The 20,228-nt window shown below is 39.9% G+C and overlaps 3 protein-coding genes across 3 annotated transcripts in view; 1 reads left to right on the forward strand and 2 right to left on the reverse strand.

Moving 5' to 3' along the window:
* Positions 1–690: 690 nt before the first annotated feature.
* Positions 691–4,295, reverse strand: LOC307253851 (cytochrome P450 2J2-like; the record flags this gene model as incomplete). Its single annotated transcript, XM_080032043.1, has 9 exons — positions 691–869; positions 1,686–1,827; positions 1,927–2,114; positions 2,237–2,378; positions 2,818–2,994; positions 3,235–3,395; positions 3,483–3,632; positions 3,813–3,975; positions 4,092–4,295. The coding sequence occupies 9 exons, from the start codon at positions 4,293–4,295 to the stop codon at positions 691–693; spliced, it is 1,506 nt and encodes a 501-aa protein (XP_079888169.1).
* Positions 4,296–5,533: 1,238 nt separating this feature from the next.
* Positions 5,534–20,228, forward strand: part of erich3 (glutamate-rich 3) — a gene marked incomplete at both ends in the record, with an annotated part of 239,266 nt that continues 224,571 nt past the window's right edge. Inside the window, 1 exon segment of the mRNA XM_080032827.1 lies at positions 5,534–5,551. Within this exon segment, the coding sequence (XP_079888953.1) occupies positions 5,534–5,551 (18 nt within the window).
* LOC307254135 (cytochrome P450 2J2-like) lies at positions 15,043–19,939 on the reverse strand (the record flags this gene model as incomplete). Its single annotated transcript, XM_080032391.1, has 9 exons — positions 15,043–15,221; positions 16,987–17,128; positions 17,228–17,415; positions 17,568–17,709; positions 18,112–18,288; positions 18,886–19,046; positions 19,135–19,284; positions 19,463–19,625; positions 19,736–19,939. 9 exons carry the CDS (start codon positions 19,937–19,939, stop codon positions 15,043–15,045), a joined length of 1,506 nt encoding a protein of 501 aa, XP_079888517.1.

The raw sequence follows: 20,228 nt of genomic DNA on the forward strand, positions 1-20,228 counted from the left end.
TGAAGAAAGTTTAGTATTTAACAGAAATCTTTGAATATTGCAGGCGCCTGTTAGAATCCAGGGTAATTCCGAAAGTAAAAAGTTGCTTCATTGTCATTGCTATGACAGTTTGATATTTAGTGTTTAATCATATCATAACATTTCTGTACTTAAGATGACATTTTGTGATTTTACATATTTTTCGCTATCATGCCATGTAAGCATTTGGCCATGAGCTTCATGTCACCTTGGTAAAAAAAATCAAAGTTGTCTAATAAAAAAGAAAAAAGTAGCCTCAAAGAAGCAGGTTTGACAATCATGTTTTGAAGCCCACTTAAAACACAATAATAATAATAATAATAATAATAATAATAATAATAATAATAATAATAATAATAATAATAATAATAATAAAGCAAAAACTGCAAACTAACTAACTTAATCAGCATATTTATGAAATTGAATGTGTACTCAATTATTGTAGGCCTATTTTACTTTATTTTTTCTACTTTTTAACGTAGATAAAAAGGAGTGCATGCTTTGAACCTTTCTTGTAATAGGCATACACTGCACCGTCTCACCTAGTTAGATTCATGTAAACATTTTACACTTACACAGAATTAAGTTATTCTGATTCTGATAAGATTAAGTGATGAGAACAGAAAAAATACTGTTGCTTTTTTTGAAGTATTTTCTATGTCATAGCTCCACTTAGCGTGGGGTCGCGCATATTTCATACTGATGCGCCGGTGCCAGAGTGACGCCAAAACGGTAGTCCATATCAGGCTTCACCCCAGCAGGCATGGAGAAGTTGAAATGCTGCATGAAGGAAGTGTAGAAGAGGAAAAGCTCCATCCTGGCCAGGTTCTCCCCAAGACACACACGCTTGCCTGAGACAAAAAAAAAAAAACTTTTATAAGAACACGAAAAAAGGGTCACAGGTTCACTAAAATAATTAGTCAGACTTGGCCATGCTGGTATAAACAAAGTAATAATGAACACTTCTTACTTTATTTTAGCACCTCCCTCCTGATATACTGTACAGTGAAAATGATTTATGACGAAAAAAGTTGACTATCTCTGTACAGCCAAAACAAAATTCACCAGACAGGCCTGAACATCAGGAGCCTTCCATTAGAGATTCTGAATGTGTCAATTATTACTGAAAACGCAATGCACAGTGGATGTAGATATACTGCCTGTCTTCGTACTCTTCCTGATCATGAACGTTTCCTCTGGGTAAATCTGCAATCAATTGTGTGATTAAAAAACTACCGGGTCCCGGTAACACTTTACAATAAAGGTACATTAATTAACTGTTAGTTAATGCTTAATTAAGGCTTGATAAGCATTTACTAAGCATTTCCTAACTGTTAATAAATGCTTAGTAAATGCTTAATAAACATAAACTAAGCATTAAGTAACTGTTATGCTTAGTTTATGCTTAACAAATCATTAGTTAATGAAGCATTAACTAACCGTCAATAACTAAGCATTAACACTTAGCCTACTCAATGCTTAATAGGCATTAACTATGCATAAACTAACCATTAATAGCATTAACTTGGCATTAACTAACAGTTAATTAATGTACCCTTATTGTAAAGTGTTACCAAAGACCCTTATTGAATCCCAATCTATGCTGGGACAGGCTCCTATAGACGGGTAAAGTCACTAATATGACAAGTGATAGTGTTGCTCCTCACCAGCAGAGAAAGGGATGAAAGCCGCTTTCTTCACAAACTTGCCCTCTTTGTTTAAAAAGTGCTTTGGGTTGAAGGTGAAGGGCGTCTCCCACTCGTCCTTGTCGAACAGCACCGAAGTCAAATTTGGAATTACTGTAACTCCCTGGTGATAGGAACCATAATTGGAATTCAAAATGTCACAACATGTTACGTAACATTAGTAAATGTTACTTGAAAATTGTCATATTCATCAAGAATATACCTTTGGGATTGTGTAGCCTCCCAGCTTCATGTCCCTGTTAGTAACGTGAGGCAGGCTGATAGGAACTATGTTGCTCATCCTCTGGATCTCATGGAGGACAGCGTCAGTGAAGGGCAGGTTTGCACGGTCTTCCATAGATGGCTGTCTGGACTGTCCGATCTCTCGGTCTATCTCAGCCTGGACTTGTTCTGGGCAAAAAGGGGGGGAAAAAGACAGAAGTTAAACATTTTAATTTAAATGGTTGTAACACATTAGGGTTAGCCTCATTATAATTAACAGATATAGCTTTCGATCAGTGGCTCAATCTTACCCTGGATCTCGGGGTACTTTGCCATGTAGAGGAAAGCCCAGCGCAGGGTGGTGGATGTGGTCTCAGAGCCAGCCACAAACAGATCCAAGGCACACATAACCAGGTTTTCCTCATCAAAAGTACTGTCAGCCTGCCCCTTAGTCTTAGAGGATATATACAAATACATGTATCTAAAAAAATGCTGCAACATTAATACAGTACATGTCAGCAATATTCTAGCCAGGGTCATTGTCTTTTGTATGGGGAACTTAATATTTGAATGAAATGAGTATTTCTTGTAAGCTTAAACTCTTTTTTTTTGTACTGGACCTTACATCTTAAAATGTATTGAAGATATAATTTAAGATATTTAAATTCAGTGTTATTGTTCTTACAGCATCTTATCATTATTATTTTATTGTTAGATTTAGAAACCGTACATGCTGTTGGAGATAAATCCTTGAAAGATAGCGCTGTAAGGCAGAGGCCAAGGCCAATGTGGATGTCTAGTCATTGCCCTTTATAAGGAGATCAAGGAGTGGTGCCACACACAAACATCATGTCAACAACAATTGAACGATAAGTAGTTCTGAAAAAGTCACCATCTCAATCTCCTTCAAGTAGCAGTCAATGTAGTCTCTTGGGTCTGAGGCATCCCAGTTTTGTTTGTGTTCCTTAAGCTCTTCTCCTATGAATTCCATTGTATCTTTCCAGATTTGCTTCAATGTCTGATGTGGCCCTGGCAAATATCTCATCGGTATAGGGAATGAGTTGTAGAGCTGGAGCAGAGCAGAAAAATAACATATTTATATATGGCATTTCAGCAAAAGATTTTCTATTTGTGACAATTGGAATCTTAGTCAAATCCCATACACGAATCTTCTCTTGTGCATTTTCCACTTGCGCTGTGTGCTTAATCAATACAATTAATATCTGTGCCCAGTTGTACTGAACAACAATGACACACAGCAATGCAATATGATTTCATTAGTAGTCCTAAAAGCTTTTAAATACCGTACCTGTCCCCAAAAGGAGCCTTCAATTTGGAGACCTTGGTCAAACCACTTCATCAGTTTCAGGAACTTCTCATTACCGTACTCAAAGCGATGGCCAAAAACCAGGGAGCAGATGATGTTGGAAACAACGTAGTTGAGGATGAGATGAGGTTTGAATGGCTTACCTCCAAAATTAAACAGAAAACGTGTTATACTGTATGTATTTTAGATTCAGTTAATTCTAAATATGTTACTGTGTGTTTACTATTTACCTTTATAGTCATTGAAGAAATTTGCACAATGTGTAAATTCATCCAAGATGATAGGTTCAAGGGACTTTTTGCCAAATCCAAAGTATTTGAGAGTTGAAAGTGCAAAACGCCTCTGCTGCTTCCATAGGTTCCCACTACTGGAAATGACACCTGATGGGTTTTTTTTTTTTAAGCTCAAAAATGTTGGAATATTATTTTCACATATTTGTGTAAATTCTAACATTACAAATATAAAGAATGTATAATGCAGTACATTCAATCCATAATCCTCTCAACAATATCTCAGTGAGTTGACAACTGTCTTTATTTTAGTGTGTTTCAACCTCTCACCTAGTCCATGGGCTACGTCCTGCTGCAGAGGGGAGTCTGGGCGGTCTGCCAGGCCTTCTCCCTGATTGACCAAACCTTCTTTCAGAACTTCCAATCCGTTTAACACCACCATCCACGTCTGACCCATCCGCAAGCTGTACACATTTCCATATTCCCCTGCCAACTGTGAGTGGATTTGAAAAAGGAGGGAAAACATGTTATTTCATATAACAGATAACACAAAGAACTAGTGTCCTATTGCAATCTTTAATGGTACATCATTTGCAATGTTTCATCTACCTGCGTCATATATTCATGGGTCCTTTTGTAGTCCACACTGAATAGGTTGCCCACAATAGGGAATGCCCGAGGTCCTGGAGGGAAGCTGGCCGGCCGACGGTTCTTTACATAATCTGCGGTGAGGAGGAAAACTACCATGAAGATCAGCAGACCTTTGACATCCCAGGTCACATAGGACCCAACTGCAGATAAGATTGAATCCATTCTTCAAACAATGGCTTAAGCCTGTATATCTGATGCCTTTGTTTCCCCTGATTATCCTTTGAGACCAACAGTTTATGTGTTGCCGAACTCCAACAATGCCTCCTGTGAGGGATAAATGGCTCTCATACAGCAAAGATAAACTGATTGTATTGGACTCTGACCCCCACTACTGTTAATAAGTCACTGTGTTCAGGGAATGTAATATGTTGTAGGGGAGAGTGGATTGAGTTGTGCCAGTGGGGAAGTAGTGCCACCCCTTGTTTCTAAAAAAACGATAGAAGAAATTGGAAAAGTGACCACATATTTAAGAAGAGCCATCCATTTGACTCATCCTGTAAATAAGGGAGACACATGGAATAAGATATAAGCACATTTAAGCGCAAAAAAATGTTTTTTGCCTTCTAAGTAAAATTTCCATGATTTTTATTATTGTGTCTGAACAATTATAGCCACGTTAGAAAACATGTGACACATGTTTTAGTATGCTACACTTTGTGTCTATATAGTTAGCACGATGTCAGCCCTAAACTGCTGCATCATGCTAATTATCCAAAATTCTGGGGTTGGGGTGATTTGTGCCAAAGGGCCTGGGGTGAGTTATAAGTGAGTAAGTAAGTAAGTAAGTAAGTAAAATGTATTTATAAAAGCACATTTATAACAGTTTGCACTGTCTAAAGTGCTGTACATAGTGCCTTTAGTAGGTAAAAAATGAAGGTAAAATAACAATAACAAAAAAAAGACATAAAGCCCAGACATCCACGTATAAACAAAGACAGTAGTGCAGAGGTAAGATAGTTAATGGGGAGGAAAAACCAGGGTGTACAGATGGGTTTTGAGCCTTGATTTAAAGGCAGAAATGGAGGGGGAATTACATATGCCAGGTGACAGTTGGTTCTACAAGCGCGGAGCAGCTAGTGCAAAGTAAATTTCTGAGAGTTGTGCCATTGGCATGACTGTATACGCTGGTCACCAAAAGAAAGTGATTGTCTACAGTAGCTCAGAAGAGACTGACATCTCCATTCCACTTAACGACACCACTGATGAGAGTTCAGATGGCCAGAAAGATGATGATGGTGACTTTGTCATTGTGATCTTTGCAGGTAAAACCATTAGATCTACTAGGCCTTGTTTAAGAAAATTGACCTTCAATCTTTGTAAAATATTTACTTTAAATGAACCTTAAATAAGTAATTGTCTAATGGATTTGTCTTGCATTACAGTTCATGAGATATATATCAATGGCACATTTAACCCCATGGTATTCTTTCCAAAGGCACAACTTGTGCCACAAGACAACTTTTTTTCCGAAAGCTATATTTCTTAAACAGTTTATTTCAGATCCAAAGTTATTGTTGCCGGGGATGCACCACATCCTGAAATATACATACATATTTTAGTTGGAGACATTACTGTCAAGGCCTCACTTTAAAGTCACTTTGAGTAAAAAGTGGCACAGCTCCCCCCACTCTCCCCTATAGCTTGTACATAAGGTAATCTTATCGGACTTCAGACAAATAGATAGCAAACTACTAATGACCTGATACCACCTCCTGCATGGAAATGTTTCTTACAGTCACGAGAATAAATGAGAGAATTAAAATTAAAGAGAGACTCTGCTATTGTGGTGTCATCTAATGTCTGGTTTTGCCCCTCCAACAGCCCAAAACAATTAACATATTCAGTTTGCTTTTAAAATTAGACAAATAATAGCAGAACCTCTCCTTCTAAAAAATTACCTATGAATCTTTCCTAGCAATCAGCCAATCTGTCTGGCTCTGCTTTGAAAAAACATTGATCTAATCAGTTTTATTAAATGTTAAATAATTACTTTCTGACCCAAAACACATGTCACATCTTGCAACCTGAGAAATGGTGGCTGCGACCACATATGCTCTGTGAGGCTGGAGGACCAGGTCCAGTGTGGCTGTCGAGCTGGCTGGAAGTTGGGCGAGGACCTGATGAGCTGTGAGGGCGAGAATTTATTTTACTCACTCTTCCACCAGCTAAGCTCTGTTCTGATCACACTGTGGGACCCGATTGCTCTGTATATATTTTGTTTTGCAAAAGGTTTTGACCTGGAAATCAAAAGAAGTCATATGTGGGGGCGCCCTTAGCTCAGTTGGTAGGGCGTCCCCCCCTGGGCCGGGCCCAGCAGCAGAACCGGGTTCGATTCCCGCCCCCGGTCGTTCTCTGCATGTCCCTCCCCTCTCTGCCCCATTTCACCTCTGTTTCTCTGCACTATCAATAAAGCATAAACATGCCAAAAATATATCTTTTAAAAAAAATGTAGGGGAGAACGGGGTAATGTGAGACACTTTTTACATTTGCTTCCCTCTAAGGGAGCTAAAATGATTTATCAGTCAAATTTACACATATCCCATTAATTCAGGATGTTTCCTAGAAAAGGGCAATAGCAGAATTTATTCATGAAAAAGGGCAGTGAAAATATGATTGTTTTAAAAAAAAGTTGTCTTGTGTCTCAGTTTACCCCAGCTGTGGGGTAAATTGAGACAGACCAGAGAAATCAAGGGGGTAAACTGATCCACTTACTTTTTCCACTCTGAAACTACCATAACAACAAATGTTGTAACAGTTACCATCCTGACAGCTAGCTTGAAAACCAAATATTCCAAAACTAATGTCGGACGAGTAACAGAATCAATTAAGAAAAACATTTTCTAAACACTTGAAATTAACTCTGATCAAATACACAATATAATTCATATTCAATAATTCACTTTCAAATGACAGATAGAATCAGTTAGATTAAAACACAGTCTGGGGTCAGAACACAGGACCCTTAGAGCCAGCTAGTGTTTGGGGGTCAGAGCAAAGAACAATCAGAACCAGCTAGAACAGCCTGGGACTCAGAACACAGGACTAGACCCAGCTGTCATTTTCCATCTTTTGAGTCTTTGATTAATATTTTTCTGCATTTGTTTTATTGGTATCATTCATTGAATAAAGACACACTACTTAGAGTCTATTGGTGTTAAAGGTCACTCTCCTGTCCCCCACATACATACGTGCCAAACCATGCCCTCGCTGACACCCCTTCAACCATCAACCCACACCTCCAGACCACATTGTCTTTTGTCTTATTCAAACTAGTCTCCTTGCTACCTCAAATATAACGGATTCATTAAAAGAGGGCAAATACACTGTCTCACTTTACCCCACAGCATTTGTCTCACTTTACCCAACTGCCACAATTTGAGAAAAAACTGCCTCTCTCAGCAAATCAGGATAATCATCATCACATGGTTTCATATGTTGGTAGTTCATCAACATGTATGATAGAAGTTTTTCTACCTGAAGCAATTTGCTTTGGCACAACAATCGATTAAGTTGACAGCAAGAAAATTTACTTTTACATGCAAAAAATACATTTTTGTGAAAAAAACATGCTTACAACATCACCATGAGGTCCTCTCTTTCATGGCCAAGGGGAAATGAGAGGGGCTTGAAAACATATATCTCACATGACCAAAAATGTGTTCCATTGCCTAGATACAAAGGGTGTCTCACATTACCCGATGGCTCACATTCCCCCGTTCTCCCCTATGCAGAAAATAAATTGCATCACTTCACACAAACAACCCTAAGATTACCCCAGAATTATTTTGTAAATATTCATCGCTGTAGTCAGATCTAAACAACAAAGAGCTGGATATGTAAAAACGGCTTAATTCAAAAAGAAGGCGATTGGCTCACACAGCCAAGTTTCTCTGGTCGCTCAGCCCAAACAGCAAATGAAAATACTTTTTTAACGTATTGCTTTGCTGTTTTTAAAAAGTACACCTGTTTATCCATCCCATTGTCTCGTGTCATTAGATGTGAACAAGTGTGAGGACTTCACAAATGGAGGGTGTGAGCCAGGGCTGGACTGGGACAAAAAATCGGCCCTGGCATTTTTGGCCATGGCAGCCCACCATGATTATTTATACGATATGCGGAGGCAGGGGCGTTGCACCAAATTCTGGGCCCCTATACAGGAAGTCCTGATGGGCCCTCTGAGAGGCGGTCTTACAATACAAACATGTAAAAGCTATGTTTGTCTATAGTCCAAAACGTATGAGTGACTGGTCCCTCTCTGAGCCAGATAACAACACAATGTTACTATTGATGAATGACCAAATCATTACGCGTACTTGAACACAACCCCTGGTCTAATGACTCTTAATAAACATGCACACACACAGTGTTTCTCACAGGAATTTGGGAGACTGTGTCGTGGACCCTGAACCTTCTAGGGGGGTCCGGGGGAGCTCCCCCGGAAGATTTTTTTTTAAATGTTAAAGTAAAATTCATCAATCTGGTGCACTTTGAGGAGAAAACTAAGGCTAAATCAACTGTTTCCTATTTAAGCTATTTAGTACTATTTTCTGGAATAATTTATAGACACAGAACCAAAAAGCAGAAAGAAGAAATGTACATGTTTAAAAAAATCCAGTAAGCTTCGGGAATTTTTTCCCTTCGTTTGTATTTTTTAATGGCCCAATATAGGCATTTGATCTTCGTAGACCCGAACAATGTTATTTAAAAAATAACAAAAATGTACTGACGAATGAAAGGCCCCTGATATCTGTTTTTTTCCCTAAATACATTTTTTCTGGGCCTTCAAAGATCAGGGGCCTGTATTGAGCCAGTAAAAAAAATTAAAAAATACGTTTTAATTTTTTTGGGTGCAGCCCCCCTCTGCCTTGGGCCCCCCAAGCCTGTCCGCAGTCCGACGGCCCTGAACGTAACTGACCATCGTCAGATGCTCACAATTACCGAGTAGAAGTTGAATGCGTGATAATATAATTCAATGCAGCCTCTGAATGGGCGGCCCTCTGCTGTGTGTGTCATAGGGCCAGGCCCAGCCTAGAACCACTCATAATGGCCTGGGAGTGCTGGGACAAAGTTTTATTTAACTTTCAGGTGAAGTTGACAGCCTGCACGCACATGTTCATGTCCATGGCACTCCCGAGTGGAAAGGGACCTCGGCCCTCGGCTGTGTGACTTGACCGGGCCGAGTCACACAGCCCAGGGTCCAAAAAAAAAAAAGAAAAAAAAAAAAAAGATTTTCAATTTTTTTTTTTTTTTTTTTTTTTTTTTTTTATGCACCCGGCCCGGCCCAAAATGCCTGCCGGCCCACCGGGCATTGCCCGGTACGCCCGATGGCCAGTCCAGCCCTGGTGTGAGCAGCTGTGTGTGAACCATGCCGGCGGGTTCAACTGCACCTGCAGGGAAGGCTATCTAGTACGGGCCGACGACCTCACCAAGTGCCAGCGTGAGTAAAACATAAATCATCTGACATGTCCATCGTCATGAGAAGTCTTGCAGAGGGAACTGCTTTAATCCTGGTTTCTATGAGGGGTTACAAACATGAAATAAAGCTTATTAATCGTCCTTGTCTTTCCAGCTGTGTGTGACCCTCCCTGTAACAACTGAGTCATTCCATGAATCCGGTCCGATTTGGACTTTGACATTTTTAAATTTTTGACCAAAATGTATTACTTTTCTGAACATCGCACAACATCAAGGACATATTTAACCATGAGAAACAGATATTTTCCCCATCTCACGTATCAAAGACCTTTAATTATTGCCATTTATTGGCCATTATTGTATGTTATAGGCACTCATTTTTTTTCAACCCCGTTATGGACACTGTGGCACCTGTCTGAATATGATTATAAAATGTATTCTTAATAAAATCTACATTTTTGTACTATTCAGATGTCCCTCACACCAATGCAATATTTGCATATGTCACTTTTCAGCAATACTTAAGTATGAAATGAGCACTTTTTGTGACAGCGATCACACAATTTTTTATCAAAGATGTGGTTTTACTTCATATTTTTAACTAAAATCAATATTCTTATGATTGCCCTAAATATTTCAGACATAGTTAAACAAACAGTACATATTTTTTACAAGCTAAAAGGAATAAATACCATAAATGCAGGCGTGACGAGGTTGAAAATATAGGGTAACGGGGTTGAAAATGGTAACGGGGTTGAAGGGGACATACAGATTGGAGTTTCTTTTAGACTCAAATTACATTCAACATGCACGTGGTAAAAACAATTATAATAATTCATTTTAATAAATAGATAACTTCACGATCAAAGTGTCAAAACACAATCTCACAGTAATAGGGTTGTGAGGTGTTTTTTGCTCATGATGGCTGCTGCTCTGCATGTGGTGAATAACAGGAAAGCACACATGGCATGCATGAGATAAGAAATCATACATTTATTTAAAATAACAAATATAATTTTCACAAGTTATTGTTTTCTATCTTTATTTCATGTAACGGGATTGATTTGTTGAGCTTGACGACAACAATATCAACATTTAAATTACTGAAATATAGTTGTTAAAGGTGGTGGCAACTTGCCTCTTTCTGCTGCTGTTGTTCAAAAGGCCTCTAACATGTCTTCTCATGTTACATATAGCATATGGAACAGTCCATTATTTTTTTATGGGTGGGAGAATGATTTTTGTAACGGGTTGTAGTTTTAGAATATTTTACATTACAAATCTTGAAAGTCCTGCGTCACAACCATGATACGTCAACACCGACTTACAATTTCTGAAGAAGTTATATGAAATGTTTCGATAATTTTGTTTTCCTGAAGTAGTTCATACTAGCACCTATCATCAACAGAAAAACCAAACTGCTACTAGAAAATCAATCAATAACTGCTACGGCGCAGTGAGCCGAATGGAGGATGAAGACCTGAGAGTGCGGGTGGGTATGTAGCAGACCTAGGCTACTTGCCTTTATTTTGTACCGCCATGCACACAATGCTGCTGTATGTGTTTGGTATTGCTGCCTTGCTGTTTGTGTGCAGACATTACGATAAACGTATGTCGTGTCGACACGTGCGCCCAACAAGTGGCCGGTATGTACTCACTTTTTTGACCCCTCACCTGTTTGCATTCCTGTTATTAGATCCTCTACATTTCAATACAGTAGTTGATGAAGTTCTTTTTATCTGTTTGCAGTTTTAATAAATTTACCTTCTAAAACTTTCCAGTCCCCTGTTCCTCCATGGGCCTATGTACTTACTTAAACAGATTGAACATGAGTTACAGTAGCATTTTTAGTAGTGTCATGGTTGTTGTGTCCTTGGGCAAGACACTTCACCCACCTTGCCTCGTGTGAATGTGTATGACTGCTGTATGTTTGAGGTGGTGGTCGGAGGGGCCGTAGGCGCTGAATGGCAGCCACGCTTCCGTCAGTCTGCCCCAGGGCAGCTGTGGCTACTATGGTAGTTTATCACCACCAGTATGACTGTGTGTGAATGAATGGAACCTGGAACCCTGTAAAGCGTCTTTGAGTGCCTTGAAAAGCGCTATATAAATCCAAATCCATTATTATTATTATTTGTGGACGATGATTATGAGAGACGTTATATCAGTGATTCTTGAGAAGTGGGACAAAACACAAACCCTATGTTTAGGCAAATTAAATTACATGTATGTATCCAACATATGTATACTAAGCTACTGAGCTACACTTTGATACAACCTTGCCGCAGGCTTCAAAACTGCAGCAGTCATTCCCACCCTGAAAAAGCCCGGTCTGGACCCTGACGACCCCAACAACTTTCGCCCGATCTCCAACCTTCCTTTCCTAAGTAAAATCCTGGAAAGAGCAGTGGCTTCCCAGCTCCAACACCACATGGCCCACCATGAGCTCTTTGAACCCCTTCAGTCTGGCTTCAGAATTCACCATAGTACCGAGACTGCCCTCATTAAAATCACTAACGACCTCCTCACTGCCGCCGACAATGGCCTCATTCTTATCCTCCTCGATCTCTCAGCAGCCTTTGACACAGTATCCCATTCCATCCTCCTCACCCGTCTTGCTGGGCTCATCGGGCTCAGTGGCTCAGCCCTCTCCTGGTTTCAGTCCTACCTCTCCAACCGCCAACCATATGTCACCTTGAACAATGCCACCTCCACCATGGCACCAGTCAACCATGGTGTTCCCCAGGGATCTGTGCTCGGCCCTCTACTATTCACCATTTACATGCTCCCCCTTGGTCAAATCATTCGTCATCACGGTCTCAGTTTTCACTGCTATGCTGATGATACCCAACTATACATCAGCACCAAACCCTCAACTCAGCTTCCACCGGCTCCACTCATCAACTGTCTGCAAGAACTGAAAACCTGGATGACCTCTAACCTACTCAAATTGAACAGCAATAAAACTGAGCTCATGGTCGTGGCCCCCAAGTCACTGCTCAGGAAGGTTGGGGATCTGCTTCTGGAAGTGGATGACTGCTCTATCACCCCATCCTCCGTAGTCCGCAACCTGGGTGTCATCCTTGACCCCACCCTGTCATTTCAGTCCCATATCAACAATGTCACAAAATCTGCATTCTACCACATGAGAAACATCGCAAGACTCCGACCCTCACTCTCAGACTCAGTCACTGAAACCCTTATCCACTGCTTCATCTCCACCCGTCTGGACTACTGTAATGCCATCCTCACAGGTCTCCCCTCCAAAAACCTTGGACCGACTGCAATATGTTCAGAACTCAGCTGCCAGGGTTTTAACTGGCACTAAGCCCTGGCAGCACATCACCCCCACCCTGATGCAGCTCCACTTGTTACCAGTTAAGTCCCGAATCAAGTTCAAAATCCTCCTACTCACCTACAAGTCCCTGCATGCTCTGGCCCCCCGTTACCTCTCTGACCTCCTCCATCCTTACACCCCCCTGCGGTCCCTCAGGTCCTCTGCTAAGGACCAGCTGGCAACCCCCCGCACCAGACTCAAGACCTTTGGGGACAGGGCCTTTTGTGCGTCTGCCCCCACTCTGTGGAATCTGCTCCCCCTCCATATCCGCTGTGCCACTTCAGTGGAGTCCTTCAAGAAGCTCCTGAAGGCACACCTCTTCTCAGAGGCCTATGACCTCTAACCCGCCCACATCCCCCTGTGTACACAAACACTGTACTTCCCCCCCTTTTTTGTGAAGCGACCTTGGGTACCTTGAAAGGCGCTATATAAATTCAAATTATTATTATTATTATTGCCATTCCTTATTTTGTGTCAACACCGTCAGACACCAAAAACACAAATTCATTTTCCCTCAATTTATGCTAGACCCATGAGAAGAGTTGTGATCACAAGTATTCACCAAGACTGACAGAGGCCACAAAAAATATTTTCAAAATGTATATGACTATAGATATTTTAAATCGATTTTCCTCTATGTTCTTCAGTTGAACTGTGTAATAGACTGTGACAAGTATATCTTATGAATTCGACATATCGGACGGTGGTGTCAAAAACCCAGATAACCAAATAATACGTAGAATAATCAATAACAGTGATTTTATAACAGCATATTATTGGTTGAGCGTTAATTCAAGATTCACATTACAGTCTTTCAATCAGACTTGCTCTAAAAGACTCAGACCAAATCGCCTCATTTTGTATATCATCCTGTACTTTTTTAAGAATCATCCATGACAAAAGAAGATTGTGAGAGTTTCCATAAATACAGTATTTAATATAATTATAATAACTTGAAAACCACCCAAATATGATGCCTTCACATTGAATGTCAACTCCGTCATTGGCCTGTCACCACCGTCAGACAGGAAATCTGATGGAGTTGACATCTGACGGTGTTGACATATTTAACGTTTCTTAAACAAAACAAATGGAATTAATCTAGTTAGCCATTAGTTTTTTCTGTTGATGATTGGTGCTAGTATGAACTACTTCAGGAATATAAAATTATCGAAACATTTCAAATAACTTCTTCAGAAATTGTAAATCGGTGTTGACATATCATGGTTGTGTCGCATGACTTTCAAGATTTGGATTGTAAAATATTCTAAAACTACAACACTTATCAGAGCCTGTCTGACTCTAATGTACTCTGCAGAGGTAGAATGTGACAAGAGGTCCTTCATAGTGCCCCTTATTTTGGCTGATTTTCTTACATTTTAATGGATTGTCTGACGATGGTGACAAAAAGTGTCCCACCACTTTGAAAATATATAAAACATGAATGTGTTGAAGAAAAACTGTTTTTATTAATAGAGAGATTATTTAGGGTTGCTTATGATGAAAATAGCACGATTTAATCATTAAAGTACATTTTTAATAGGTTTTATTGCATATGAAAGATTGAAACCCTCTCTGTGGACATACTGTTTTGGACGTCGTGAGAAGATAACAAGTGTCATATATTTGACATAATAATGATAAGATTAAATTTAAGTTTAATTAAATTGTGCTCCAGACATTCTATTCTTAATCCCTAATAACATCTACAATTTTAAATATTTTTATTTTTAAAGATAACAGCAGTTACATATGGAAGACGGCCTTTTGTCCCGGTTCTCAAGAATCACTGATATCAGTGTGTAATTTGACGAGTGTGCTTTGTGGTTGTGTTCACAGGCTTAACCAAGCACGAGTCTACTTCCCGCAGGCCTACAGAGTGGGCTACAAAGTCCAGTGTCCAGAGAGGAAGGGCAGATAAACATTGATGTTTAAAGGCTCCTCATGGTGAAACATTAAGAGGCAACACACAAGAACTGAAATGAGATGTTTGAATCTTTCTTGTAATATGCCTATACTGCACTCTGTCTCACCTAGTTAGATTCATGTAAACACTTTACACTTACACAGAATTAAGTGATTCTGATAAGCTTAAGTTGTAACAACAGAAAAAAAGACTGCTGCTTTTTTTAGGTATTTTCTATGTCGGAGCTACCCTCTTCAGCGTGGGGTTGCACATATTTCATACTGATGCGCCGGTGCCAGAGTGATGCCAAAACGGTAGTCCATATCAGGCTTCACCCCAGCAGGCATGGAGAAGTTGAAATGCTGCATGAAGGAAGTGTAGAAGAGGAAAAGCTCCATCCTGGCCAGGTTCTCCCCAAGACACACACGCTTGCCTGAGACAAAAAAAAAAGCCTTTTATAAGAACACGAAAAAAGGGTCACAGGTTCACTAAAATAATTAGTCAGACTTGGCCATGCTGGTATAAACAAATTAATAATGAACACTTCTTACTTTATTTTAGCACCTCCCTCCTGATATAGGGGAGAGTGGCCTAAGTTGTGCAACTTTTCACTCAAAGTGACTTTAAAGTAAGGCCTTGACAGTAAAGTCTCCAACTCAAATATGTACATATATTTCAGGGTGTTGTGCATCCCTGGCAATAAAAACTTTGGATCTGGAATAAACTGTTGAAGAAATATAGCTTTCGGAAAAAAAGTTGTCTTGATGCACAACTTGCCCCCGGTGTGGTGTAAGTTGTGCGGTTGGAGAGAATACCATGGGGTGAATTGTGCCATTGCTATATATCTCATAAACTGTAATGCAAGACAAATCCATTAGACAATTACTTATTTAAGGTTTATTTAAAGTAAATAAAGTAAATAGTTGACAAAGATTGAAGGACAATTTTCTTAAACAAGGCCTAGCAGATCTAATGGTTTTACCTGCAAAGCTCACAATGACAAAGTCACCATCATCATCTTTCTGGCCATCTGAACTCTCATCAGTGGTGTCGTTAAGTGGAATTGAGATGTCACTCTCTTCTGAGCTACTGTAGACAATCACTTTCTTTTGGTGACCAGCGTATCAGAAATGTACTTTGCACTAGTTGCTCCGTGCTTGTGGAACCAACTGCCACCTGACAAATGTGATTCCCCTACATTTCTGCCTTTAAATCAAGGCTCAAAACCCATATGTACACCCTGGTGTTTCCTCCCCATTAACTATCTTACCTAGTCTGCACTACTATCTGTGTTTATGTGGATGTATGGGCTTTACGTCTTTTATTTTGGTTATTGTTATTTTACCTTCATTGTTTACCTACTGAATGCACTATGTACAGCACTTTGGACAGTGCAAACTGTCTGTGTGCTTTTATAAATACATTTGACTTACTTACTTACTTACTTATAACTCACCCAGGCCCTTTGGCACAAATCACCCCATCCCCAGAATTTTGGATAATAAGCATGATGCAGCAGTTTAGGGCTGACATCGTGCTAACTGTATAGACTCAAAATGTAGCATACCAAAGCACTAAAACATGTGTCAAATGTTTTCAAACTTGTCTATAATTGTTCAGACACAATAATCAAAAAACCTTGATCATGGAAATGTTACTTTGAAAGGCAAAACACATTTTTTTTTAGCTTAAATGTGCTTATATCTTATTCCTTGTGTCTCCCTTCTTTACAGGATGAGTCAAATGGATGGCTCTTCTTAAATATGTGGTCACATTTCCAATTTCTTCCACGGTTTTCTAGAAACAAGGGGTGGAACAACTTCCAAAATGCACAACTTAGGCCACTCTCCCCTACTGTACAGTGAAAATTATTTATGACGAAAAAAGTTGACTATCTCTGTACAGCCAAAACAAAATTCACCAGACAGGCCTGAACATCAGGTGCCTCCCATGAGAGATTCCAAATGTGTTTATACTTCCAGTCAATTATAACTGGGAACACAACGCAAAGAGGATGTAGATATACATTATAGCCTGGCCTCTGTCTCTTGTCTTTGTACTCTTCCTGATCATGAACGTTTCCTCTGGGTCAATCTGCAATCATTGTGTGATCCCTATTGGATCCCAATCTATGCTGGGACAGGCTCCTATAAACAGGTAAAGTCACTAATATGACAAGTGATAGTGTTGCTCCTCACCAGCAGAGAAAGGGATGAAAGCCGCTTTCTTCACAAACTTGCCCTCTTTGTTTAAAAAGTGCTTTGGGTTGAAGGTGAAGGGCGTCTCCCACTCGTCCTTGTCGAACAGCACCGAGGTCAAATTGGGAATTATTGTAACTCCCTGGTGATAGGAACCATAATTGGAATTCAAAATGTCACAACATGTTACGTAACATTACTTAATGTTGCTTTAAAATTGTCATATTCATCAAGAATATACCTTTGGGATTGTGTAGCCTCCCAGCTTCATGTCCCTGTTAGTAACGTGAGGCAGGCTGATAGGAGCTATGTTGCCCATCCTCTGGATCTCATGGAGGACAGCGTCAGTGAAGGGCAGGTTTGCACGGTCTTCCATAGACGGCTGTCTGGACTGTCCGATCTCTCGGTCTATCTCAGCCTGGACTTGTTCTGTGCAAAAAGGAGGGGAAACAGACAGAAGTTAAAATGTTTAAATTTAAATGGTTGTAACACATTAAAGTATCATGGAGAGATGAAGCACAATAAAACACAGCCTCATTATAGTTAAAAGTTACAGGTTTCGATCAGTGGCTCAATCTTACCCTGGATCTCGGGGTACTTTGCCATGTAGAGGAAAGCCCAGCGCAGGGTGGTGGATGTGGTCTCAGAGCCAGCCACAAACAGATCCAAGACACACATAACCAGGTTTTCCTCATCAAAAGTACTGTCAGCCTGCCCCTTAGTCTTAAAGGATATATAAAATGCCACAACATTAATACGTGTCAGCAATAATAAAGCCAGGGTCAGTAACTTTTTCTAAGGCCAATGAAATTAGTATTTCTTGTAAGCTCAAACTCTTTTTTTTGTACTGGACCTTGCATCTTAAAATGTATTGAAGATATAATTTAAGATATTTAAATTCAGTGTTATTGTTCTTACAGCATCTTATCATTATTATTTTATTGTTAGATTTAGAAACCGTACATGCTGTTGGAGATAAATCCTTGAAAGATAGCGCTGTAAGGCAGAGGCCAAGGCCAATGTGGATGTCTAGTCATTGCCCTTTATAAGGAGAGCAAGGAGTGGTGCCACACACAAACATCATGTCAACGACAATTGAACAATAAGTAGTTCTGAAAAAGTCACCATCTCAATCTCCTTCAGGTAGCAGTCGATGTAGTCTCTTGGGTCTGAGGCATCCCAGTTTTGTTTGTGTTCCTTAAGCTCTTCTCCTATGAATTCCATTGTATCTTTCCAGATTTGCTTCACTGTCTGATGTGGCCCTGGCAAATATCTCATCGGTATAGGGAATGAGTTGTAGAGCTGGAGCAGAGCAGAAAAATAAAATATTTATATGGCATTTCAGCAAAAGATTTTCTATTTGTGATGTAATGGGTTAAAAAAAGTAGTTCTTCATTGTGTGCAAAGGGTTCAAAATATAAATACATGTGATGCATCAGTAAAAAATATTAAAGAAGGTTTAATTAGATAAAAGTATACACCCCTTTATTTTGTTTGTTTTTGACTAAATAATCTAATTTTACAATGTCAGCTTTCTCTATAATGACTCACCAAGCCACTAGAGGGGATCATTAATACCACGGGGGCACGGCACCGCAGAATAAATCCTGCGATCGAGACTAATGAAAGTGTTGCTTCGTGTCTCTTGTTTCTCAAACAACAGCAACAGGATTTATTACACACCCTCTTGGCTACCACCAAGTCAAGGGGGCAACAGTGACAATAGCAATCTTAGTGAAATCCCATATACAAATCGTCTCTGGTGCATTTTCCACCTGCGCTATTTTCATACTCTATACAATTAATATATGTGCAGTGCACAGTTGTACTGAACAACAATGGCACACAGCAATGCAATATGATTTCGTTAGTAGTCACAAAAGCGTTTAAATACCGTACCTGTGCCCAAAAGGAGCCTTCAATTTCGAGACCTTGGTCAAACCACTTCATCAGTTGCAGGAACTTCTCATTACCGTACTCAAAGCGATGACCAAAAACCAGGGAGCAGATGATGTTGGAAACAACGTAGTTGAGGATGAGATGGGGTTTAAATGGCTTACCTCCAAAATTAAACAGAAGAAGAAGAAAAATTATGTGTATTTTGGATTCAGTTCATTCTAAATATGTTATTGTGTGTTTACTATTTACCTTTATAGTCATTGAAGACATTTGCACAATGTGTAAATTCATCCAAGATGATAGGTTCAAGGGACTTTTTGCCAAATCCAAAGTATTTGAGAGTTGAAAGTGCAAAACGCCTCTGCTGCTTCCATAGGTTCCCACTACTGGTAATTACACCTAAAGTGAATTTTTTTTAAAGCTCAAAAATTTAGGAATTTTATTTCACATATTTTTGTTACTTCTAAAGTTACAAATATAAAGAATGTATAATACAGTACATTCAATACATAATTATCTCAATAATATCTCAGTGAGTTGACAACTGTCTTTATCTTAGTGCGTTTCAACCTCTCACCTAGTCCATGGCCTACGTCCATCTGCAGAGGGGAGTCTGGGCGGTCTGCCAGGCCTTCTCCCTGATTGACCAAACCTTCTTTCAGAATCTCCAATCCGTTTAACACCACCATCCACGTCTGACCCATCCGCAAGCTGTACACATTTCCATATTCCCCTGCCAACTGTGAGTGGATTTGAAACAGGAGGAAGAACATTCATATAACAGATAACACAAAGAACTAGTGTCACATTGCAAATTTTAATGGTACATCATTTGCAATGTTTCATCTACCTGCGTCATATATTCATGGGTCCTTTTGTAGTCCACACTGAATAAGTTGCCCACGATAGGGAATGCCCGAGGTCCTGGAGGGAAACTGGCCGGCTGACGGTTCTTTACATAATCTGCGGTGAGGATGAAAACTACCACGAAGATCAGCAGACCTTTGACATCCCAGGTCACATAGGACCCAACTGCAGATAATATTGAATCCATTCTTCAAACAATGGCTTAAGCCTGTATATCTGATGCCTTTGTTTCCCCTGATTATCCTTTGAGACCAACGGCTTATGTGTTGCCGAACTCCTACAATGCTATACACCCTTTTCTCTCCTCTGAGAACATGAATGGCTCCCGGATATTGGACTCTGACCCAGAGCCGGCCAGAGGCATAAGCGACCTAAGCGGTCGCTTAGGGCCCCCGACCACCAGGGGGGCCCCCTCAATTTTTTTTTTTTTTTTTTTTTTTTTTTTTTTTAAGTTTGTGTGTTTGATATTAACATCA

Source organism: Ammodytes marinus (genome assembly GCF_949987685.1).
Source record: "Ammodytes marinus genome assembly, chromosome: 8".
NCBI classification, from domain to species: Eukaryota; Metazoa; Chordata; class Actinopteri; order Uranoscopiformes; family Ammodytidae; genus Ammodytes; species Ammodytes marinus.